Source organism: Mastigoproctus giganteus, chromosome 11, assembly GCF_048544385.1.
Source record: "Mastigoproctus giganteus isolate SK-2022 chromosome 11, ASM4854438v1, whole genome shotgun sequence".
Lineage (NCBI taxonomy): Eukaryota > Metazoa > Arthropoda > Arachnida > Uropygi > Thelyphonidae > Mastigoproctus > Mastigoproctus giganteus.
The window spans coordinates 115,844,629-115,872,199 of record NC_143585.1 but is presented as its reverse complement, the minus strand read 5'-3'; the positions used below and the strand labels follow the sequence as shown (position 1 = coordinate 115,872,199).

At 35.1% G+C, this 27,571-nt stretch overlaps 1 protein-coding gene across 1 annotated transcript in view; it reads left to right on the top strand.

Annotated features, from left to right (window-relative positions):
• LOC150078367 (uncharacterized) overlaps positions 1–26,122 on the top strand; it is a 103,644-nt gene extending 77,522 nt beyond the window's left edge. Inside the window, exons 5-6 of the mRNA XM_090384545.1 lie at positions 14,849–14,980; positions 25,864–26,122. Of these exons, the coding sequence (XP_090240671.1) occupies positions 14,849–14,980; positions 25,864–26,122 (391 nt within the window). The remainder of the gene's footprint in view (positions 1–14,848; positions 14,981–25,863) is intronic.
• Positions 26,123–27,571: the final 1,449 nt, after the last annotated feature.

Genomic DNA, 27,571 nt, shown 5'->3' with positions numbered 1-27,571 from the left:
CCCACGATTCACTCTTAATTGCATTGTCATTCAGGATGAAGTAATCCAAGTTAACCGAATTAAATATTGCCCGAAAAATATAAGACAATGTCGTCTTATATTTTTCTATCGACCCCTGAGGGTCGATATCGCCCACTTTGGTGACCACTGCTTTAGATTATACAAACATGTTCTGTGTAATAACTTTGCCATTAAATCTTAGTTTTAATGATTTAAAGTACTGTATATCTAAAATTATAAATGCTTAACTGTTCTGGTAACTGTATGGGTTCCCAGCAGATGCAGAGTTGAAATACCTTGTTTCAAAAGGAACAACTTGTTAAATAATGTAATTGAAACATTACTAATGGTAAAATATTTTAAGACAGGTGCATTTTGCTTTTAAAAAATATATATGTATTTTAGTGAAGTTTAGCATAAGAATTTTTTTACAGTTTAAATTTCTGACTTAGTAATTTTTCAAAATAACAGCTTCAGTGCACATGAACAAAACTTAATAACCTTTAAATGAAACTGCTAACCAGTGGAGACAGTATATGTTTAATTTCTTGAAGTATTGTAGCATTAAGCAAACAGTCATAAAGAGTCATAAAAAAAAATTTGTTCTCTGATAATGAATAGTAATAGAATTTTAGAATAGTTCCTGCTAATGGTCACTTTCAAATACTCTTATCCTTTAATGTGCTGCCTTTGCTCCAGTATGTGTTTATGAATCATTGCAAATAATACAAAAGCTCCAACCTGCTTTCATCTTTTCAGAAATGGCAACTTTATTAAGTATTCTATACTTATTAATCCACTGTCTCCACTGGAATGCGAAACTTTATTTCCACAAGCATCAGCTGACAGTGTTCAAATAAAACACTTTTAAATTAAAGTGCTGACTTGCCTGTTATCAACAATAATGAGAAAAATAGCTCGCCCATTTACTAGAATTTAGAAAATTAGCCTATTTAATAGAGGTGAATGGCTCCATATGAATTCCTGAAACTCTCAGTAAATACACATAGCTTGAATACATTTATTTCTTGCTTCTTTTTCCTGGCGCACTATAACCTTGCTGTTTTTGTGCCACAAAAATCAAATCAAATCAACTTTCTTCTTTTCTCTTCTCTAATGTTCACATTGTCAAGCAGATCATGTTCCAGTGACCTGCCTAAATGCTAGTTATAAAGTATTCAAACACACAACGATGTACTAAGCCATATATTTACACATTATTTTGAATTATGCACATTTTGAATATCTAGAAACAAATGCAAAGTATAATAATGGTTGTATTCATCACTTTTTCAGTAAGTATTATTTTTGAGCATAAAACAGCATATGGATAAAAAATGTACAAATTAACCATAACAGTCAGGTAACATTGTTTATTTATTTATTTATTATTATTATTATTTATTTTTATTCTTCACCATTACAGAAATCTAATCAAAGTTCATTAAGTTCATTTTTGTTAGGATTATATTTTCAGTTCATTTCCATAAGAAAAATTAGCATTAAGATCAATTAGAGAGGACAATTCTACTCATTATACTAAGCTATCATGGGTGCAGTTGCCAATGCCATTTGAGGGGGGTAACATTGTCACTACAGAAGTAGAGCGAGAATTATCTATGTATTAGGGAGGGAGGGAGGAAAGAGCAGGTACTTGTATGTATGTTGTGAGTGTTGTTAGTAATGGAGCAAGTGAAGTGAAGGGAAGAGGAGAGAGATGGCTTGTTTTCTGATTAAGCAATAAGAGGAATCAGGATGAATAATGGTGAATGATTAGGGGTTAGTTGCAGTTCAGGAAAGGGTTTGGGTGTGTCTGTCCACCTAATGCAACACCCATCATTCAAAAATAAGGTATATATGTCATTTATTAATTTTAAATCTGGTTCTACAAATGCAAGCATATTTTAAAATTCCATGAATAAATTATGTAAATATCATTTGGCAAGAAGTTATGTCCTTCCTGTCAGGAATGCATGACCACTGCTGATTTGGAAAAGTTGGCTGTCTTAATAGCATTTTGATCTTTTAGGCAGTAGATGGTGAATGGCCTCACTGGTGTCATCCACTGTAGCTCTTACAGTGGATGTTCTTGATATATGTTTTTCTCCAGCACTTTCTGGATTGTATTGTACTGTGTTGAGCTTAATAGCAAAATATTTAAACTTAAATTTTTAATTCTGCACAAAGCACAAGACAAATCAAATTCAGTATCAGAAATGAATATATTAAATACATGACAGTCTATTGAATGGAAGATGAGCTACTTGTTCACGCTGTGCATGTGACTTAAGTGTTGATAGGAGGTCAACAAATGTAAGCATTGGACAAAAATAAAGAAAGTCTACAAGAATCATTCACAACTTTCTTTCTATGTGCTCAATAAATGGAAAATGCTTTCTTGATTAGCCCTCTATCACCAAGATATTTTCCATCTCTGTAATCAAAGATAATGGAGAATGTGTAGACCTAATCAGCAGCATATCATTCCACAATGAGCAGGAAGATAATGAACATTAGAAACAGCAAAACTGCATATTCTCACAGAATCCAAATGTATTTTACTACAATTCTTCAAACAGGCCTCTGAGGTTGGGTATATTCATATTGTAGTTTTAAATGTTTTCCACCAACCTTAGGTAGAAATAAAACACAACGAAAACTGGAATCTGATAACTATGTATTTATAATAAATTATATTTGTCTGAATTTACAATAAATTATATTTAACTTTATAACTAAAATATATAAAATATACATATAAAATATACTGGGTTAAGAACAATAAAACCATAAAATACATTAAAATATACTACATTAAAAGCGATAAAACCATAGCTTTCGAAGGCTCCTGCCTTCTTCTTCAACAGTATTTTCTTTTCTGCGGTGCATCTTTAAATACCAGCAGTTCACGGTACTCATCATGTGTTTCATTCCCACGTGTTCCGCTCTCTTGTGTTATGGGCTCGGGAGTGGGTCATATGGAACTGTTCATCCCTGGGACCGCAAGTGGCTCAAGAGTTTGCGGACCTGTTCCACAGTGAACATTAATAGAGATAGAGGAACGCAGATCCATCCCCCTCTTCGAGGCTACTATCCTCAGAAGGGATGAACGGTTCCATATGACCCACTCCCGATTCCATAACACACAAGAACGGAACATGTGGGAATGAAACACGTGATGAATACTTGTCAAGGCCACATTATGTCAACGATTTGGGTATATTCTTACCATGTGTACACCATATCCAAAAATTTCATTACTTCACACAGCATTTCCTCTCCCCACTTTTTCTTACTATTGAATACACCATGAATTGTCAAACTAATAGAGTAAGCTTATCTGCAAAATGATCTAAACCTCCCGAACACTTTCTAGTTCATTTCACAAGGTATCAATTCTAATCTCAATGATGTCCATTTCCACTTGCAGTCTGCCAAACCCCATGTACTTTTTCTGGCAGAATTTCAGTTATCGGTTGATTCAACTACTACTCATCTCAGTTGCCCAAATTATTCGCTGTATGATTCCTTTCACCTCAAAGGTGGTAATTGTGTATATGTCCATTCCGATATTCCCTGAGACTTGTTAATTTGGAATCTCCTCTTTTCGATCTTCTCTGGCTTAAAATCTCTCTACCTCATTGTGTAAAATTCATCTGTTGTCAATACCCTTCTCCCAACTCCACTAATCACTTGAAGCTTTTTTACTTCCTCTCTTTGCAACTTGACTTTCTCCAGTCCAACTTTCCTAACAGTGAGGTAATTTTCCTTGGTGATTTTAATGTTCACAACTCCAGTTGGCTTCTGTTTTCTAGTCACACCGACCCAACTGGTCGAGATGCTGAGGCTTTTGCAATTACTAATGTCCTTGCACAGATTGTTCATTTACCTACAAGAATCCCGGACCATCCTAACCATACAGCCAACACACTTGATCTTTTTCTCACAAACAACACTTTTAAGTGCACTATCGAAGTGTCGGAGTGGTCCTTTAGCCATTTCAGATCACAACTTGGTGATTGTCTCTTCTCCAATGGAGCCTTTATCTCATGGCTATTCCCAACCTCGTATTGTTTGTTTGGCATTACAAGAATGCAAAATGGGATGACCTGCAAGATTTCTTTTCTTCTTTTCCTTGGTCGGATTACTGTTTCAAAACTTCTGATGCCAATGTTTCCTCAGATCGTGTCAGTGAAATTATTCTTGTAGGAATGTAATCCTTTATTCCACACTCCACTTTAAAATCTCCTCCTTTATCTAAACCTTGGTTTTCCAATAAATGTGCTAAGGCTGTTCAAGAGAAGAATGTTGCATATCGTAATTGGCTTGTTTCCAATTCTTCAGTTTCATTTTCTGCCTACACCAAAGATCGCAACAATTGTAAAGCAGTTATTAATCATCCAAACTAGATTCTGAACAGGCTAAGAGTAGAAAACTTGCTTCTTGCCCTAATGGTAGCCGAGCATTCTGGTCTCTTGCCAAAGCTATCAGCCGCAACTTTTGCCTATCTCTGCTCCCACCTCTGTCAAAACCAGATGGTTCAGTTGTTACTTCAGCCAAGGATAAAGCTGACCTGCTAGCATCCTATTTTTCTTTCAACTCATGTATTAATGATCTTGGAAAACACCTCCCACCATTCCCAACACGTTCCATTCAATGCCTCCTGTGGTCTTCCATCAAAAGGATGTCAGAAGGATTTGATGCTAAGAAAGCTCCAGGTCCTGATGGTATTTCTCCACTTATTCTCAAAACCTGTGCTCCTGAACTTACTCCTGTTCTTTGCCGCCTTTTTTCACTTTCTTATTCCAAAAGTGTTTTTCCTTCTGCTTGGAAATTTGCTCATATCCAGCCAGTTCCTAAAAAGAGTGACAAATCCCTCCCATCCAATTATTGTCCCATTGTTACTTCTACTCTTGCTAAAGTAATGGAGAAATCAATTAACCTACAACTATTAAACTACCTAGAAACCTTCCATCTGATCAACGATCGTCAGTATGGATTCCATCAGTGTCAATCCACTGGTGATATTCTGGCTTATGGACAAATTCAATGGAAAAGTTGGGTGAAACACAAGCATTTGTTCTTGACGTCTCAAAGGCTTTCGATCATGTTTGGCATGATGGTCTTCTAAACAAGCTTCCATCTTACAGTTTGCCAACTGTTTTTTGTAATTGGTTATCCAGTTTTCTCTCTGATCACTCATGATGGTGATGGTAGATGGCTCTCTGTCTTCTGACTTCTCCACTAATGCTGCTGGTGTTCCCCAAGGTTCAGTTCTTTCCCCAACTCCTTTCCTCTTGTATATTAATGACCTTCTTCCATTGACTGGAAATCCTATCCATAGTTTTGCCAATGATAGCACATTGCATTACACTTTCCGTTTTAAGAAACCTTGCCCTGCTCAATCAGCTTCAACTTCTCAAATTTCTGCTACCAATTCCTTAAATGCTGATCCCCAGGTAATTCTCCAGTGGGGTAAAGGCAACTTAGTTGATTTCAATCCTTCTAAAACTCAGTCTTGTCTTATATCGCCCAAAAAGGATTCTTTTGCTCCTATGCTTATCTTTGGTGACACTGATTTCTAGACAAGATAATATATCTCTTTTGGAGATTACTCTGACATATAATCTTTCTTGGCACAAGCACATTACAAATATTGCTTCCTCTGCATCTAAAAAACTTGGTTTTCTCTTTCACTCTCAGCATTACTTTTCTTCCAAACCACTGTTCACTCTGTACAAATCGCAAATCCGCCCTACCATGGAATATTGTTTCCACATCTGGGGCAGTGCCCCCAAAACCTCTCTCAGGCTTCTAGATTCCATTCAGAAGAGGGCAGTTGGGTTAATTAATGACTCCTTTCTAACAGTCTCTCCACTCGCTGTCTCATGACATACTGTTTCTGCTGCATTCCTTTTTTACAGATACTGCCATGTGCACTGTTCTTCTGACTTGGCTTCTATAATTCCCGCTGTCTCTTTCAAAACAGTATGAACACGTGCCGCCACCAGCCAACATCCATTTACTGTCCAACTTCAAACTCACAGAACCAACTTTTCATCTTCATCGTTTATTCTTTCAACTGCCGTTTTCTGGAACAACCTTCCTTCATACATATTTCCTGAAAATTACAGTCTACAGAAGTTCAAGTCTAATGTCAACAAATATTTTCTTTCGTCTTCTCAACCTCCAACCCAAATGCGGTACCTAAGTACTGTAGGTTCTAATACTTCTCGTGTTTGGGGTTTCATTAAAAAAAAAAAAAAAAAAATACTGTTGATCTGTCAACCCACACTGGACCAGCATGGCAGATTGTGCTATAATGCAATAATTCTCAATATGTTCTATGTTGATATCAATATTTGTAAAAGAATAAAAGAAGTTTAACTCAATATGATACATAGAACACTTCCGTATGACACTCCAGAAATTAAGACGAAAACAATTTATTTTAAAAAAAGTTGAAAATCTTACATTACAATAAGAAATAATTAACCATAATTAAAACTCAATGAACACAATTAAAAATCAATTTAACGCAATTAAAAATTAAGTAAAAAATTAATTTAACGAAAAAATGCAAAATGATTTTCCTTCCTGAAGCTAACAATGCTTTTCGACCGTATGTCGTGATCACAGGAATGAAAATTACTGAATAGGGGTGAGCATGGAACTTAAATAGGGATTATTTGTCTTCGAGCATGTGTAAAGGACCACGTATGCGGTCCTTTACGGGGTTTTTTTTTTTTTTTTTTATTGTTTTCGTTTTAATTTCTGGGGCGTATCATATGGAAGTGTTCTACATATCATATTGAGGTAAACTTTTATTCTTTTTCAAATGCCCTCAACACGAATCATTGAGGAGGCTTCCATGCTGCAGTGGGTTGATAATGACTGCGGTTTACCCTTTTTGGTTTTTTACCTCTCCATACTTGGACACTATTTCAAATGTGATCTTACAGATGCATTATGCAGTGTGGTTATGGCCTTAATAAGTCTACAAGCAAATATTCGATAAAGCATCAAAAGTATTCCACGAGTCATCCTTACCGCCTGTGTACAATGCTCGAATTACTTTGTGTCTGACCATATTGTAATTTTCAAATCCCTTTCTTCCTCTATTGTTTTTAATTCAATCCCACCAAATGCGAGACTCTGCTATATTAAAACATAGCTGCCAATTTTCTGATCATCCTCATCACCATGGTTAGGCGCATTATGGCCTTGCTGCCCTTGCACCATAAAGCCCATAAAAAAATGTAAACATAAACATCTGATCATCCTCAAAGCCTTTCCAAATCATTCTGAAAGGTGTGGTGGCTTGACACCAGTCATTATCTCATTGTCATTTTTGAAAATTATAAATCTTCATAAATGATATTGAGAAAAGTAATTTTCCAGAAGAAATAGCCATTTTCCTTACCACCAAAGTTACACTGACTGGTCTGTAGTTATATTACTCTTAGAACAATTTTTATGGATTAGTGGTGTACCCCTTCCCCCAAGCCCAATGATGCCCTCATAACCAATGGTAATAATTTGTTATATTCATTTGCTGCCTCTCTCAGGAGTGTTTCTTGCCTTTCAATTTTTTCTAATAAAAAAATCCATAATTTCAGTTTGATTAATTACATACTGCCCAGCTTGACTCAGTTTCTGCTCTTAGCAAAGGGTCTTTCATGTGTAAAGATCAGTATGAAGCACCTGTTCCATTCATCAGCAACATCAGCTGGATTGTGTATGGCTTTCCCATATCCAAATTAGACCATAACATAACAGTCTAATTTGATTCATTCTTTGTATCCACACATTAATGCAAAGTGAATTATGGGTAAAGAGTATTTATTTATTGGATTAACCCATTTACATTGTGTCAAATATCAAATACAATTATAGATATATTTTTATATTTCGTATTATGTGAAAATCTATGTGCATTCACAAAGACATAAACATAACCAAATTCCAGGGTACAGTAAACCCAGCATTTCAATTTTTGATGGTAAAAATCGAACGATTAATAATTATGTGAAAAGTAATTGATTGATGGACAGAGGGATATTCCTATTTTGGTTCCATGAAGTGTTTGCATCAATTGGAAGAACACTTGAAAACATTGAGGAAATGAGGTGGCACAAAAGTTATGCATATTTTGGATGACTGTAGTGCACATTCATGTGTAAGTGAACTAGTGTCTGATAATATTTTTGCAATTTTTCCTGCAAATGCTGTATCAATAATTGTAGCCTGTGCAGTAGTTATCCAAAATGTTATGGCACTTAACTAAAAGCACTTAAATGTTATGGCACTTAACTAAACTATTCATGAGAAAATCAGTGCATTATAATGGCAGCATCATTTCTGAGTTGAAACTCAGAAATGGTGCTCAATCGTCATTTACAAATAAATGCTGTTCGTTTAGAGCAGTGTTTCCCAACGTGGGTCCCACGCCCCACATGGGGGCAATTTGATTGTTCAGGGGGGCAATTCAAAAATTGCTCGTCTAGAGTTTAAAACAACCGCCTACTATGATTTAACTTGTACAAAAGAAGAATTGTTGGTATCTCAATTTTAAATAAGCATTCGTTAAATGTTGTACTTTCTATAGAGCTGCACTTGAAAGTTTGGAGTAATATCAACTACAGTTTGCTCGGAGAGTATTGCTTACTATGCCTAGTGAAGGAATAGTACATACTGTATTGGACGATTGCTTATGGCATATGCAATGTGCAAGCAAAGTGGTTGTCTACTGTAGCCTACCGCAAACTCAGCATGTTATATGAAATAGGTAATTCCTTTCATACAAACGCTCGTTTGGGCATCGTGACTGTACATTTGGATAGGTTTGACGATCTCAGATTAAAATAAAAATTACTTTGTCCACGCACAGAATTATTATTAATGAAGAACCGTGATATACAATGGTATGTATTTGTCATATATGTATTTCTGTGGTCTCAGTAAATAAGCAAATAAGTCCAAAAACTCGAATTTGCAGGAGAGGAAAAATAAACTTCACACTCTCATATAAACACGCATATATTCGAATATACAAATATTTATTACTCACGCTAAAACTACAATAACGAAGAAAGCTGCGTGTCACATAATAGTAAATAATAAATACTTTATTATAGTGCACTTATCTCATTTTTGACAAATTAGACTTATCTGCTTGTTCACAGAGACCACAGATTTAATAGCCCGAATTCAGTAATTCGTGTGATTTATTCATTCAAAAAGCGTACTAATAATTAATTTTGATATATTAAAATAAAATTAAATTAACTTTAATGCATAGTTTATTTTTAGTTTTTGATTTATCTTATATTTATTTCTTTCAGTTGCGCAGTAAAATGAGTAGTGCAAGTAAAAAAAAAGTTCGTCAGTATTCAGAGGAATACTTAAAATTTGGTTTCATACCCGCTATCCACGATCAAAGGTCACCTTTTTGTCTTTTATGCCAACAATGCTTGACCAACGAATCAATGAAGCGAGGTCGTCTTGAGGCGCATTTGAAGGCGAAACATAATGCTCATGTAAATTCAGATTTAGATTACTTTCAAACTTTAAAGAAGAATTTTGAAAAAAGAGCAACATTAAAGTCTCTGTTTATTGCTCATACTGCAACTGTCAATCGTACTCTTGAGGCTAGTTATGAAATTTCTTTACTCATTGCTAAATCTGGGAAAAATCATACTATAGGAGAGAATTTAATCAAACCATCAATATCAGAATTTCTTAAAACAGTTCTGGAAAAAGATGACAAAGACGTGAAAGCTATGCCACTCAATAACAATACTGTTAGCAGAAGAATAGATGAAATGAGTGAAGATATTGAAATACAACTTGTTGGAAAGCTGAAAACAAGAAAATTCTCAGTGCAAATGGATGAATCAACTTTGAGAGACAGTGAAGCCGTACTGATAACTTATGTGAGATATATTGATAAAGGTAATTTTGCTGAAGAAATGTTATTCTGTAAATCATTAGAGAGCACCACTACCTCCAAAGATATATATAATAAGCTAAAAAATTACTTAGATGACAATAATATACCAATGAAAAATATAACAGCTTGCACTTCAGATGGTGCTCCTAATATGATGGGCAAGAAAAATGGCTGCTTAAAATTGATGAAAGATGAGAATCCAGAAATGCTTCTTGTGCATTGTGTTATTCATAGGGAAAACTTGGTAGCTAAAAATATTTCGCCTGTTCTTCATGAAGTACTAAAATCAGTTATAAAATGTGTCAATGCTATTAAAGCTAATGCCAAATGTGAGCGTCTCTTCAAGCTTTTTTGTGAAGAACAAAATGGAGACCATGTGAGACTTTTACTTCACACTGAAGTAAGGTGGCTCTCGAAAGGGAACTGCTTGAAAAGATTCATGGAACTATTTGATACTATTAGTGACTTTTTAAGTGACAAACCTAAAATGAAGCATCTGTTAACAGTCGATGGTAAAGCATTTGTGAGTTATTTAGCCGATATCTTTGAAAAACTAAATATATTAAATAAACAACTTCAAGGAACAAATAAAACTCTCGTCGATGCAAAAGCGAAGATATTTGGTTTCATTACATTTATTGAATTATGTCAAAAATATATTTGTAACAAAAATTTTGAACAGTTTCGTTGGCTGCAAAAATGTGAAGTGACTGATACCGCTGTACTTGTTATTGTCGATCATCTGAAAATTCTGTCCGCTGATTTAAAAGAAAGGTTTTCTGATTTAAAACAAATTGATTTTCCAACCTGGATGATGCAACCAATGTTAGTGGATTTGTCTGATGTATCAATGCAGTACCAAGAAGAACTCTCAGAAATGCAAAATGATGAGTCAGTTAAAACTTTATTCAATATAAAAGGAGCGATGGCATGGCTTTGTGATGAAACAGAAATTAAATACCCAAATTCAACCAACTTTGCAAGAGAGCTATTGTTACCGTTTCCATCTTCATATTTAGCTGAATGTGGATTTAGTGCCATAAATGATTTGTTCCTAAAGAAAAGAAATCGACTGGATATCACAAAACGGGGAGACTTGAGACTGAAGCTGACTAAATTGGAGCCCAATATAAAATCTCTCTGCGGCAAGCATCAAGCACAAGGGTCTCACTAAATTTAGTGCACTCATCTAGAAGTGACTTCACATGGAATGTTGAAATTATTAAACAATTAAATAATAATTACTAAAAATTAAAATATTATAAAAAAATCTTTCATATAAATTATTTTGTACTTGAATTTTAGTTGTCCATTATATGTTTTGAAAATTTACTTACTGTTTTTTTCTTAATAATTTCCTAATGATTTCTTCCTAAAACCTAAGTTTTGTGTCCTGAACAAGTTGTAATTAGGCTTCATTTAGGAAATAATTCAATTTTTGAATATAAAAAATATGTATATCGGTGTTTCCCAACGTTACATAGGGGGCATCAGAATTTTAGAAAGACTTAGGTGGGGCATGGTAAAAAAAAGGTTGGGAAACACTGGTTTAGAGCTTGCTGATTGGGACACAATTAAATAGGAAATTCCTTGAAAGTCTTGGCAACTTTGCTGTTGTATTTTAATATTTTTTGATTAAGGCAATTTTTTGGCTAAAGCCTATTTTTTGATATGATAGATCAGCAAAAAATTAAGATTTTGGAGAATTTAATACAAAGAAACAGACATAATAACCAAATTTCTCAAAATTTAAACCCTTGCTCCATCTTAAAATACAATTCATTAATTAGAAAAAATGGAATGCATTGATGGTTAAATATTGACCAAAACTTGAAAGTGATAAAAGAATTAAGTGATTCTGCCATAAGCAGTGTTGAGAATCCTCAACCGCAAATAGAAGATGGTGAAAATGAAAATTAAGACAGTGAAGATACACGGGTTGAGGGTGCTATGTCAGGGGCCATTGTTAAATTTAGACCAGCAATCTTCATTTTTACAACATATTATGTGACCTAACATATCAGCAAATAATTTCAGTGTTAAAAAAAAAAAAAAGAAATTTTAAAATGTACAGACTGATTCAGTGAAAAGTTAACCATTCCTGAATCTCTAACCCTTTCATGAGTATGCATGTAGATATGTTTTTTCAGCCACAGAGTAATTAATTGTTGGAATAAACTTCCATCTTGTGTTGTAGAAGTGGATAGTTTGAATAAATTTAAGGAGGCATTAGACAAATTATTAGAAGGGATGGATAGATGAGGTGGGTACTTTTTTTTTTTTCTTTTTTTTTTTTTCTTTTTTTTTTTTTTTGCTCATACTGTATAAGCTTACTAATACTAAGTGACAACAGGAGTAGGAACTTATATATACATTTATTTCAATTGGCTATCAAAAAATGTAAATCATAAGCTAAAACATTATGACAACCCTGTCTTTATGATTAGACTCATCCCACAACACTTAGGAGTGACATCACTGACCTGTGCAGCATATATAGTGATGGCATGAGTAGTGTCTGTCAATTTGGCAGTACAAAGCCTGTGCAATGGGGAAAGACCTGACATGGTTTGAATGGGGAATTTGTACTGCTAGAAATGTGGGGGCTAGCCACTCAGAAACCACAAGTTGCTGGCCCCCTACTAAAATGCATGTGTTGAAGGATGAGAAGACAGAAGCAAAAAACATGTACTACTCATACTAAAAAAATTTTCTTAATATTAGTAAAATTATAATTTTGTAAAACTTTCAGTGACTGCTTATGATATGTGATGCCTACACTACAGTAGTGTTCAAGAAAAAAATTTTTACATTCATGATAATAAAATGCTGTACTGTAATTTAATCCTATAATGTAACTGTTGCCAGCATCTCTTGCTCGTATGCACAACTGGTTTGGTAGCATCGGCAAGCAGGAGTCTGACAGCAGGTAAGAATTTAATTTTTACGTATGTGTTTTCAGATGTATTTACCTTAGTCTATAGTACAATCTGGCATAACCCTAATATAATTTTCTCTAAAATTCACAATTATTAATTAATTACAAATGTTTCCAAATTGTAACCCTTTATATTTTTCTCCCCTGTGTGTGGTCTGACGATAGGCAGTGGTAAGTTGCCTGAAACGTCACCACTTAAATGTATAGTGGCTTAGGCTATAAGCTTAATAAACTATATTATTAATCTCACGTGGTAGAAGAGTGGTTATTACAACAATTTATTTTCTTGTACTGTACTATATAATAATTTTGCACATGCACCCAAGTAAAATACAATAATTTTTATTATTGTATTTTACTTTGGTGCTTATACTTTTTTGAAAAGTATAGGAACAGTATAATAGAAACCACATTTTTATTATTTAAGAGGCCCAAAAAATTTTTATAGTATGTTAATTTTCAAAATGTTATCTTTTAGTCTCAATGTATAAAAGCAGTCTTTTTGGCACACATTTGCAAGCTTTCAAAAAGAACACAATTGTTTTGGTGAATTTTTCAGTTAAATCACTGTTTGTAGGCTCTTTATGGTATGAAGTCACCTGGAATATAATGGTCTGTTAAATAGTCCCACAGGGAAAAAATAATCTTCAGGGGCTAATATTGGGTGTCCGCCCAACAGGATCATTACACCCAAGAAAGAAAAAAAAATTGCGCTAATTGTATACTGTATTTATTTTGGAATTTCCTAACTTCAAGGGAATGATGTGCAGGGTTACATGCTGCTTAAAAAAGATCTTTCCTTTGATTTAAGATGCAAAATAACTTGTAACATTGATAAATTGGTGCCTAAAGTATGATTTCTGTTGGGGAATGGGAAATGTTCCAATATTTGTCTCAGGGCAAATTCTGCCCCAAGCAACAACTAAACACCTGAATAGTTTAATTCCTTTTCTCAGTGAACCAATAAATAAAATTGTATCAGTTAATCTGGCTGTTTCAGTGACTTGATTGTAAAAGGGCAAGTATCACTTTTTATGCATACTGTGTTCATGGTAGGATTGAAGTATTATTTTCTCGTTATCTCTTTCATTTGCTAAAACAGCCAATATCTAGCTGTCTTAGTAATTCAACATAATAATAAATTGAATCATGCTATAAATTCCCAATGAATAAAAACTGACATTGGCCCTTTGAGATCCAAGCTGCAAATTTATTTTTGCCCATCTGGAAAAACTTTTCTCTAAATTCAGCTGTCATTGCTCTCACTGATAAGGTGATGCTTCAAAATTTATGGTATTATTCACAGAAGGGTAAAACAACAGGAAATATCAAACTTCATTATTTGACTTTTTCAAAAAATAATATGTGCGTTTTAGGTTTTATGACAAATTTTCTCATGCTGTAGTGTACTTTTTTATAAATATGAAGTATCAATATCAGACTGAGGGACCCCGGCACACACATTTCTAGAAGTGCAAAAAGTAAGGTTGCAGAAGCCTGTGTCAACAGTAACTGTGTTGGTATACTCTGCAACCCTGGGACAGCTTCAAATCCAGTAAATTGGGCATTGTATAGTATATATGTAAATAAATTCACTTTTTTTTTCTTTTTGTCACCTTTATGAGTTTTTAATTTTGTGGATTATCTGGGAAAGTTTATTTCTGAAATAATCCACTCCAGATAATCTGGAATCTACTGTACTTGTATAAAAAAGAAATATTCTTAAATTAAAATCTAATCACTGAAGAAACTTGCACTTAGTGAATTGAAACATACATACGCAGTTTCTTTTTTTCTTGACCTATTCTTTATTAAGATGATTCCTCAAATTTCAGTAGTAGGAGGGTGGGAGAAGAAAGTTTGTACCAGACTGGTATAGAGTACATGATTTTGTATACAATTTTATGATTTAAATCATTATTGCATAATCCATCTCAGATGTAGTTTTATTTTTATAGAGATAAGCGTAGTAATCATCCTTGTACACCAAATAAGAATTTGAAATATAGCCGCCGCTCGTGGGATATGCAGATTAAATTGTGGAGAAAGCAACTACATATGTATGATCCTCCTATGAGAGACCAGAAATGGTATGTTTTTAATTAGCCTTTGAAATTGCCAAACTGATTTTTTAAAAAAAATTCCCATTTACCATGTAAATTTGAAAAAAATTACAATTAACTATCCACAAACTATATGAGCCCCTCAGTACTTTAGGACCAGATGATATTCCTTATTCAATGATACAGGAACTAAGCAGTGAACCATTACAGTCACTTCACAATTTTTTCAGCAGGCTTAGAAGATATTCCCTGAACAATGGTATTATGCCATAGTCCTTGCTTTCCTCAAACTGGGTAAAGAGCCAATGGACTCTTCTTATCACCTTGACTGTGGGCGTGTGTGGCTGAGTGTGGGACTTGCTTCTAGTTGCGTTTGCATAATTATTAAAGATTGTAAGTTGTCAACTGGTATGATACATCGAAAATTTCTGCCTCTTTCATCTTGCACAATTTTGTATTCAACAAAATAGATCAACATTGGACATATTAGTAGGAATACTCCACAAACTACATTGTGATGGGCTTCAAGGACATTTTCTGACCTTTATACATAATTTCCCTTGTGAAAGCACATTCCTATGTTTTGCTTCCAAAAACCTCAGTCCAAGCCTTCTCATATGAGACAGAGATCTCAAAGGCTCTGTAATCAGTACTACTCTCTTTATAATTGCAATCAATGCCACTGCTAAACAACTCCCAAACACTGTTGATTCAGAACTGTTTGTGGATGAAAATTACAAGGGGAAATAAATGACATCAGTTTGTAGACACTAGTTATAGGGCACCCTGTGAATGCCCACTAACTGATCACTGAATAAGTGGCTTTCAAGTTTGTAAAAATAATGTGCATTCATTTTTTCAGCCAACATAACCTTTACCCAGATCCAGAAGTGCAACTTAACGGCCAACCAATACCAGTATATACACCAACAACAATTAGGAATCACATTAAGCCATAAACTTACCTTTCTAGAGCATATTAAAAAGCTAAGAACCTCCTATCATTAAAAGCTAAACATCATTCACATTCTCTCGGAAACTAAGAGGAGAACTGATTACCTTACCTCGATACAGTTATATAGAACCTTAATAAGATCTAAACTTTACCATAGAGCACCACTGTACTCTGTTGGTTGATCCCATTTATCATAGCATAATATGCATTGTCCTAAGAACATATCATATATCTCCAGTATGCAGTGTATATGCTTAAGCACATGTACCATCTAACTTTATCAGAAGACAACTTATATTATGCTACGCATATATAATTAGATCTTTGCCTGGACACCCGAACTTGCAGATGCTTTTCACTTCTCACCACATGTTATACCAAAACTACCCTACTACTAACCACCTCATAGACACAAAAATTTAAAAAACTATTATTGGAATTAAATCTCACATTTGATAAAATTGAAAATATCCCTTCACTTTTCCCTGCCCTGTGGAACGTGATTCTGTGATTTATACCTCCATAAATGGAAAATATTTGCAGTATGCAAATAAAATTTCTTGCAATTGTACCATGTTGTAGTGGATCAATTCCTCAATTATATAGCATTATATATAGATGGGTTATCCATGTTAGAATAGCCACATTTTTCCTAGACACCACAATTGGCCTATCACTTCCCATATGAGTTCAGTATATTAAGTCCTTTGGCATTCAAAATGGTATAATTTTTTCATATTCCTTAACCAATCCAGGCCTTGGTAAACATGAACATCATCCAATCATCATAAAGGAGATGACGATCTCCTTGGATTCATTAATCGAACTTGGGTAAAGTGCATCCTTCTCTTGGATCCCGGGACATATAGCAATTCAGGAAATGAGTTAGACAACAACGCTGTGAAATTGGCTGTCTCACCTGCTAATGAAATTAGAAAGTTCCAAATCAAGAGTGTAGACCAGTAATCTGGGAAAAATGCATGTCTCAGTGGCATAGTCATCCTGGCACACCAAACAGTGATCTTCAAACCAAATTAACAAGAGGTAATATTAGCTCATCTGTGAATAGGTCACACAAATATTGCTCATGCTTACCTTTTACATTTCAGACATAAACCTTGTTGAATGCAGAAAATATGCAAGACAACATCAGAAGACAACAAATATGCAAGACAACATCCCTTCAGCCATGAATGAGGTCCCACTCATGCTTACCCCACTTTTGGATGATGATGACACAAATGTCTCAAATATTTTCACTTTTCTGAAAATGATTACTCCGTGGCACCTTTAACTAGGAAAACAAAACTCCATTTCTGATAATAGTTTTGTAATTTTATCTCTAGCTGTAAACAAATAACCTACTGCCAACCATATTTATGGCACATTACAAATCTCTAATTGCTGTCACTCTATTGCTGATGCTTTGCTGAGTGTGGGACTTGCTTCTAAGGCTATTCTGGCCCAGCCTACAATATTTTCCTTCCCTAGACTGGGCTCTATTTTTTTTTTGGCCCAGGAGTATGCTGACACCATCAAATGGTGTGGGATCCTTATTGCAGACACTTGCATAACAAGTTTGGGATGAAATACTAACAGTAGGGTTGCCTAGTGTACGATTTGCTAGTGATTAAATGCCTATCTCCATAGGATACTTTAATCCTATGACTCACTTTCTCCACCCCCCACTGGGATCCTGTGCTCCAATAAAAATATAGGGCACCCTGTCCCTGCAACTTTTAATCCCTCCTGGGCAGGGTGGCCATATTTTGAAAATTGGTAAGCAGGACAACTTGAAACCAAATGTGTAGTATAGCATTTTTCTTCAAAAAGTGAAAGAAAAATATAAAATTACAGTTAAAATACATTTTTTTTTTATCAATCAATCAGTCATAGTATTTATTTGTTATATGATTTTTGTTAATATGTATTTGTCCTATACAAACTATATTATTTATAACAGTTATTTTAAAAATAACGAGGAAGACTACTTTTGCTTTATATATTTTTCTTTAGATTTTGCTAGTTTTAAAATTTCTTCTCCTTCCAAAGATTTTAAAAAGTTTTTAAATTCTGGACAGGACATGTTATAGTCTTCTTTTACCATAAGTTCGGCTTCTAAATTTTCTAATAAAAGATGGTTTCTCTCTTTCTGCCAACAGTTTTCATTAAGCTGAAAACTCTTTCTGATGAAGCTGAATGTGGAGCTTACAATTTGAGACAAATTATTTGCCTCTGAGGATTTTTAAGAAAAATTGCAACCATTTTTTGTCAACACACATTTTCTTTCTTCATTACTCGGTGACAAATAAAATGCCTTTAGATTGAAACTTGCTCCAAAAAGCAAATCTAAGTTAACATTTTTGATGTTGAATATTTCTACTAATTCTCGAATTGCATTAAATGTTGGTGGATTAGATAATGTTAAAAGTTGTAGTTTTTTTTTAATTTATTGTCATTAAAATCAAAACACTTTTCTAGATATGTAATAGTAGATGCAAATTTGAAACATCTAATTTGAATCGCTTAATTTCTTGATCGTTATCACATTTTCTTATTTCATTTTCATCAACTAATGTACCATAAAACACTTCATTTTGTCTTTCCTTCAAGAAAGTTCTTAAATTTTCCATTTTATCATAAACATCAATGATTGTTGCATCCTCGCTTTGTAATTTCAACAGTGCCTTTTGAAAATTGGCTCCGACATTCGAAATGAATCCTAGATATGCAAGAGTTACGGAGCTTGGCAACCAGGCACCTCAGGAGTGACCTGATTGAGGTTTATAAGGCTCTGAGAGGGATTAGTAAAATGAATGAAGGTGGAATTCTCACTGTTCTAAATAATTCAAGAGTAGATGTGATAGTGAGCAAACGTGCACGAGTGGTGGTCCGCTTGATTAATATATGGCGGAGGCTAGTGGGTCACATTCACTGAAAACTTTGGATTTTCTGGATTTTATCATCATGGATTTTGTATTTCTGTTCTGAGTGCAGACGCAGATGAAGTTGAACATAATTAATAAGGTAGTGCATTTTTGTTAATTAGTTGTAGTTTATTTCGCATTTTTGAATGTTTCCCACTACAGTACTCTTGCTACAAAGATTTTTCCTATACAAACTATGTTATTTATAAAATATTTTTGAATGCATTTTTGAACGTTTTCCACTACAGTACTCTTGCTACAAAGATTTGTCCTATACAAACTATATTATTTATAACAAGGTAACAAGGATGTTGAGTCCAACAACGATTTTCAAATTGTTCAAAAATTGCAGAATATTGGATTATTAGTGATTAAAAATGAGTATTCTTATATTTTAAAGTATGGTGAAATCAGTCATATTCATACTTTAGACTTATGTTCATTGTTTGGTGTATATTTCCTCACTGCAAAAATCGAAACGAGGAAGATTTCGTTTCCCCCCCCCCTTCCTGAACTTTAAACTACTTAAACTTGGGTTGTGGTAGGCCCAGATATAAATTCACAGAATTTATATCAAAATACTCCTTAGAAGCTCCGCTAAAGGAAAATTGTATAACTATGGCAAAATTTATTAGAAAAAGGATTCAACGGTGCAAACAACAATCGAGACATTGATTTGGATGACCTTCCTGAGAATAAGATTAATCAAGTTCTCAGTGAGCGATTGCCAAATGAAGAAAATGAAGAAGTTAAGTTGTCCACTGGGCCATGCTGAGCATAAAAAGAGCCAGGAAAGGCAAGGTGCACACAGAAAGTACTGAAAATAAAATGCAGAAAACTGAAGAAAGCCAGTTGGAAATTCTGGCTAAAATCTCTGATCCCATAAAATTGGTGAAAGAAATGAAAATGTGTTTTGAAGACTACATGTTTAAACAAACAAACAAACAAACCGGATTACTCAGCGAACAGGCTACAGATTGTGACATACTGGTCTTTGAGGCTGTTGCAGACATTCTCTCAGATATGTCACATAAGCTGTGCTACCTGGGAGTCTAAAACGCTGATGGAACTGATATTCGAGTGACTCGAGTCAAGCGACCCAATTTCGACGAAGTCTGGACGGTCTGTGACAGCCAAATCCTCTACTTGCAATGGTGGGACTGTTAGTAATCCTTGGCATAACACCCATGTGCAAGCACACTTTGGGTGACCACCCAGGTGTGAACCAATGTAAGCAGGGGTCGAGGAATGCCACCACTCTGTATTACCAGGCAATACAAAGTGGTAGATGACTCTCATCAACTGGTGCAATACCAGCACTTTGCTTATTGGAGGCTTGAAGGGGTGGAACTCATGTTTATTCTTCAGAGCTAAGTTCCGGTCAAACCCCCCCCCATCTCTTTAATCATGCAGTGTTGTTGTCTTTTGAGGTTATGATGAACATCATAGTGAGATCCAATCTTCCTTACATTTCAAGAGTACAGCTCTAAAACAGTGTTGGCAGTACACCAGACCAAACTTATTGGTAACTCTCTAGGAGGCTTCCGGATCAGCTAGTGTATAATCTTGCTGCCTCTACTCTGCGATATAGTGACTGGAGGGAGTCTGAGTAGTGTGATTGCAGGGGGGGGCATTGTCTAGGCCACGTTATGTCAAAGATCTGGGTATATTCTTACCATGTGTATGCCATATCCAAAAATTTCATTACTTCATACAGCATGTCCCTACTCCACTTTTTCTCACTATTGAATACAACATGAATTATCAAACTAATAGAGCAAACTTATCTGCGAAAAGATCTAAACCTCACAAACACTTCCTAGTTCATTTCACAAATATATGTGGTCTCAGTTCTAATCTCAATGATGTCCATTTCCACTTACAGTCTGCCAAACCCCATGTACATTTTCTGACAGAATCTCAGTTATCGGTTGATTCAACTACTGCTCATCTCAGTTGTCCAAATTATTTGCTGTAAGATTCCTTTTCCCTCAAAAGTGGTACTTGTCCATATGTCCGTTCCGATATTCCCTGTCAGAGACTTTGTAATTTAACAATCTCCTCTTTTCAATCTTCTCTGGCTTAAAATCTCTGTACATCATTCTGTTAAATTCATCTATTGTGAGGAAATCTAATCACTTTGAACTCTTTGATTTCCTCTCTTTGCAACTTGACTTTCTCCAGTCCAACTTTCCTAACAGTGAGGTAATTTTCCTTGGTGATTTTAATGTTCAACTCCAGCTGGCTTCCATTTTCTAGTCACACAGACCCAGCTGGTTGAAATGCTGAGGCTTTTGCAATTACTAATGACCTCGCACAGATTGTTCATTTACCTACCAGAATACCACTCAGTCCTAACCATAACGCTTGATCTTTTTCTCACAAACAACCCTTATAAGTACATGGTCAAAGTGAGTGGTCCTTTAGGCACCTCAGATCACAACTTGGTGATTGTCTCTTCTCCAATGGAGCATTTATCTCACGGCTATTCCTAACCTCCTGTTGTTGTTATAAGAATGCAAAATGGGATGACCTGCAAGATTTCTTTTCCTTGATCGGATTACTGTTTCAAAACTTCTGATGTCAATGTTTGCTCAGATCGCGTCAGTGAAATTATTCTTGTAGGAATGGAATCCTTTATTCCACGTTCCACCTTAAAATCTCCTCTTTTATCTAAACCTTGGTTTTCCAATAAATGTGCCAAGGCTGTTCAAGAGAAGAATGTTGCATATCGTAATTGGCCTGTTTCCACTTCTTCAGTTTAATTTTCTGCCTACACCAGAGCTCGCAACAAATGTAAAGCAGTTATAAATCAGTCAAAGAGTAGAAAACTGTCTTCTTGCCCTAATGGTAGCTGAGCAGTCTGGTCTTTTGCAAAGCTATTCGCCGCAACCTTTGCCCATCTCTGTCAAAACGGGATGGTTCTGTTGTCACTTCAGCCAAGGATAAAGCTGATCTGCTAGCATCCCATTTTTTATTCCAACTCATGTATTAATGATCTTGGTAAAACACCTCCCACTGTTCCCAACACGCTCCATTCAATGCCTCCTGTGGTCCTCCATCAAAAGGATGTCAGAAGGATTTTGACAAATCTTGATGCTAAGAAAGCTCCAGGTCCTGATGGTATTTCTCCCCTTGTTCTCAAAACCTGTGCTCCTGAACTTACTCCTGTTCTTTGCCGCCTTTTTTCCCTTTCTTATTCCAAAGGTGTTTTTCCTTCTGCTTGGAGGCGCCTCCATAGCCAGGTGGGAAGGAGCAGCAGTGCGTAGCACACGCTTCTTGATTAGACCGGGGTTCGAGCCCGTCACCACCAAATACGGAGGATGCGGAAAGGTCAGGGAATGACCACCGCACCGGAGCAATATGGCCTTAGTTGCTAATGCTCCTAAAAAAAAACCAAAAAACAAAAAAAAAAACCTTCTGCTTGGAAATTTGCTCATATCCAGCCAGTTCCTAAAAAGGGTTACAAATCCCTCCCATACAATTATTGTCCCATTGCAATTACTTCTACTCTTGCTAAAGTTTTGTTTTGTCTTTTGTTTTCCCCAACCTCCCACTCAAGCATGGTACTAAGTACTATAGGTTCTAATACCTCTCGTCTTTTGGGCTGACTGGGAGCTCAAAAGGACTCTGGAAATCATATATCAAAATAATGAAGAAATCAATTAACTGCCAACTTTTTGTTGAGCAGTGTATTTTGAGAGTTACTCATGAGGCTGGATATATGAAATAATTTTGACATTTTTTACTTAAATTTCAGAAAAGCATGACTCAGCCCCATACGAGTAATAACTATACAAATCAGAATCACGGGGAAAATTCTTGGACAGATTGCAGAATGGTTACATGGCAGGGGAAAAAAGGGTTATGATTAATATTAAACTACCTAGAAACCTTCCATCTGATCAACGATTGCCAGTATGGATTCCATCAGTTTCAATCCACTGGTGATATTCTGGCTTATGTTACCCATTTATGGACTAATTCAATGGAAACGTTCGGTGAAATTGGCCCCTTCCAAGGGGACAGGAACATCAATTCATCATAGAAGAAAATATATACAAAGCATTTACTAACCTCACTCAGAAAGTGTTTGAAATTAGACAAAATGTAGAAAGGCAGGCCCTACAGCCTCCTCTACAGTCTCTTCCACAACCAAGGCAACAGTCAGTAGCTAAAGTGCCTATGTCTTCCACCATGCCCAGATGATAACACATTAATTTGTTAGGGTACCCAGCTCCCAGAACTAGACAACCAGATTTATGGCTGGGCCTCCCCTCCCTGGATTACCTGGGTAGGGGCCTGGGGGAGCCCACACCTTTATAGTTACTTAGTTGGTGTGGGCTCCCCCAGGGCAGGGTAATCCAGGGAGAGGATGCCCGGTCATAAATCTGGTTGTGTCTAGTTCAGGGAGCTTGGTACAACTATCCTATGAAATTAATGTGTTATCATCTGGGCGTGGTGGAAGACATGGCCACTTTAAATGTTTTAACCAGGGATGCAACTCAGCTGAATAACATGAGTAAGCTTTTCGCCTGGGAGTGCAGGATGAGAGAAAAATAATTGTATGAATGTTTTGGGCACTGAATGAATGTGATAGGGTGAAATAGAAATTGTGGTAAAAAGGAATGGATGCTGGTTATGGTGAAAGAGAGTGACCCAGTAAGGAAGCAAAAAAGAGCAAATGAGTGTTATGATAAATGAGAGTGAGTGAAGGAATGAATGTAATTGGTGTATATAAACACAGTTATTAAACAATACTCTAGTGGATCTTCAAACTTTCAACATCTACAGAACCCCCTTGTCGCTAAATATTATTTCTGTGGAATCCTACTCGGTTAACGCATGTTTTTAGGTACATAAATAACTTAAAATTTTTAGAATCATAATATGTACTTTACTAAAACATTAATTATTCTTATAATGGTGAGGAGAAGAAGTAGAATGGGTGGTGGAAAGGGTCTGTATGGTGACAACAGCTAAGCCTGCATAAGAGCCAACTAGAAACAATAGTATAAAAATTAACTCTTCAATAAATTTATTCAGTGTAATAATAGTTGACAATATAGAATAAAAAATCAATAAATAATGATTATATGCGCTACTGGAAACTTGAAAATTTTTATTACCATCTAAAATTAGTAATTCACAACAGCATACTCAAATTAATGGCTGGGATGTGCTTGCATTTGTTTGCAAAGATCGTCAAAATTTGGAGTTATTGAGGTTATTTGCAAATGCATTTCTGATTTGGCATCTAATATGTTTCTGTATTTGGTTTTTGTACTTGTATGTATGTGTGTATATATATATATATATATATATTTTTTTTTTTTACATGGAAAAGGATCTTTCACAAAGATAAGTCATAACGAAAGGCAAAAGAATTGCTATTGCTCGCTTAGAAATTTCTGGGTATTCCTTGTACGCTCAAAGCCAAAAATAAAGTAGCTCTTGTTCTTTGTACTTCGCTTTTAATGTCATATCAGTTGATCTCTCTCCTTCAGTGGTAAATCAGTTTCTTCAGATTCATGGAAATGGATTTTGAATCTAGTTATATGAATGTTTTTTGACTGGAAAATATTCTCGGAACATTTAATGAAGCTGTGATAAGTGTTGCACAATGTATTTTTGTACAGTCTTATCAAGACTGATTTCGTTGAATGCTAAATAATTGTTTAGCTTTTCAAAACATTGCACATCTCTTTTTTGAATATACTTTCTCCAAAGATCCAGCTTCAAAATCATTGCTTCGATTTTGTTGTTAACTCTAAAGATATGTATTTTTGTTCCTTGCAATCAAATATTCAATTCATTCAAAAGAGAAAATATATTGGCAAGATATGTCATAATTTGCATCCAAATTTCATCCTTTAACTTGGATGCAAAGTTGTGATTTTGTTAAGACAAAAAAATTCTTACCTCGTTCCTCAATTCATAAAATCAACTTAAAACTTTTGCACTTGATAACCATCAGACCTCGGTATGCAAGAGTAATGTCTTATGAACACCAGATAATTCCTCGCAAAGTAATGTAAATAATCGTGAATTCAATTCTCTTGATTAATAAGGTTAACGATTTTTAACTACATTGCGAGTACTTCTTTTAACTGATCTGGCATTCATTTCACGGCCCCTAGGTTAAGAGACCGGATGAACAACACAACCAACATGACCCACACTAACACTTCACAAACACTCACTAACCTACATAAATCTGGCCTTTACAGAGTTTGTATTCATCACATTGCTTGAAGCAGAGTTGAGGGAGCCCCAGGAGCCGCATTGCAATTAACACTATAAAATCTACTATGTTCAAAATATTCCAGAACTAGGAGTCATAAATTCAAATTACAGGGCTTGAGGTTTAGCTTAGATTGTAGGAAGTTTTCTTTTAGCCAGAGAGTTGTTGATAGCTGAAACAAGTTGCCCATGCAGGTTATTGTTGTTGTTATTTGGTTTTTAGGAGCATTAGCAACTAAAGCCATATTGCTCCGGGAATATGCGGTGGTCATTCCCTGACCTTTCCGCATCCTCCGTATTTGGTGGTCACGGGCTCGAACCCCAGTCTAATCAAGAAGCATGTGCTACGCACTACTGCTCCTTCCCACCTGGCTACTACAGGTTAGTTGAGGCTGACAGTTGAAGTAAATTCAAAGGTCAACTGGATTTACTTCAACTGTCAACTTACCTGTGTGAGGAGGGAAGCATATAATTTGTGTTTTCTTATTTACTTGGTTGGGGGTGGGGTTATTTTTGGCAGTGCAGCAAAAGTCTGTGGTTTCCTTGCACTATATAGCAATTACTATTTATTACTACTATTATTAGGCTTGCTTGTGTGCATATTATAAGTGTTCCTAGTGTATAGTAGCATATTGATAATCATTTGCAAATAAATATCATTATAATGCTTTCAGATATGGATGTTAGGATTAAAGAGATTACTTTTGTGTATATCTTTTGCCATATGAAACACTTTGTGTACAAAATATGAAAATTAAACTGGATTTTATTATTTTTACCTCTAGTGATATGGATCCCCCAGATAATTCTTCTGTCACTTTGCATGATCTTGAAGATGCATCTTGCATTTCAGAAAATATCATTTTACACAGTGATGCCTTGGCTCTCAGTCTTCTTGAAGATGATGATATTTCAGAAGAAACTAGGTATTTCGAAAAAGAAATTTACAATTGTAAATACAGCATAGCGGCAGATATCTTAAATAAGAATGTTGAAGACTTTGAGCTTGAAATGTTTACACCTGATGAGCTTTTAAAACTGTAAAAATTTAAATATATACCACTAAGGAATAGTGATGAAATGGCCATAAATTATCTCTCTGCTCTTAGAATTCTTCAATTTAAATAACTAATATTATTATTAAACTTGGAAGTTTTATTTTGTTAGAGAAATGAATTATAAAATTGTTTGTTATAATTTCCTTTGGACTATGTAACTTTGTAAGAACAGTGGGTAAACAATTGGGTAAGAGTGCTTGGTTTCAGTTAGAGTGGAATAATAGTGGAATGAAAATTCAAGACCTGATATTTTCATTGCACTAAGGCATTTAATATATATGGTCAGTACATCAAACTTTTCTGCTTGTGTATGAATCTACATGTAAAGTAATGTAGGAAATTGTTTATTACTTATGTAAGAATAAAATCCTCTGATGAAAAAAAAGACATCAGATTATATTCTTTACCTCCAGCCGAAAAAAGTGTAATAGAAATTTCTATTTACACATAAAACTATTATGTTAAAATAAATTTTATTTTATTTATTGTACTAGGCAGTCCCAGCCAGCTTTCCTGGCACCCCAGCCACTATTTACATACTGTACAGATAATTATAATTGCTCCATTATAACATATTGAAGTTTTGCACTTCGTGTGCTCACTCCATTAAAGATATTGAAACCCTACAGTTCATATCATGAGTTTGAATCTCTGCCAAGAAAATAGCTAGTGAGAGTCCTTGCACTAGCCCTCTTGAATCATTTCACCTGTCTTCTTCCGTCATGTTTGCTGCAGCCAAATAGACATTGTACATGCATCCTCACAAAAAATTGGAATGTGCCATGGGAGTATCCAGTGCAGGTCACAGAAATACAGGGATCATCTTATTCCACGTTGCTCTCACACAAGAACACATATCACTGAGAACTGCATTTGTGTATTTTCACAGAGTAAGCTATCCACCATTAATTGGAGTGGTACCACACATCCTATGCTTACCCTGACTGCAAAAACTTCACTGTTGCAACCTAGGGGGTGTCGCGGCAACCTAGGTTGCAACAACATTCTTGGGGTGCCGTGTAATTTGATTTAAGTTACTTAAAGTTATTATTATTTATTTTTTATTTTTTTTTTTTTTAATTTATACATTTATTTCATTATAAAAAGGTGTATGGTATCCACATCTTTTTAATTTTGTGATGCTCTATAATTGATCTTTATTTAGTACCTCTATATAAAGAATAAAATTATTATATAGGTATATATTAAAAGGTCGAAAATCACTGTGTTAGGTCTTTTTTTGACCTAGGGGTGCGATGAAAAAATTATTGGGACACTAAGGGTGCCATGAACCGAGAAAGTTTGGGAACCTCTAGTTTAACCCATCCACTCGACCAAATATTTACACAGGTAGTTTTATCAGGATTGTTCTTGCTCCATTTGCAGCAGGACTTATTGTCTCTTGAAAACTTGTGCTGAAAAAGTTTGGAAAACA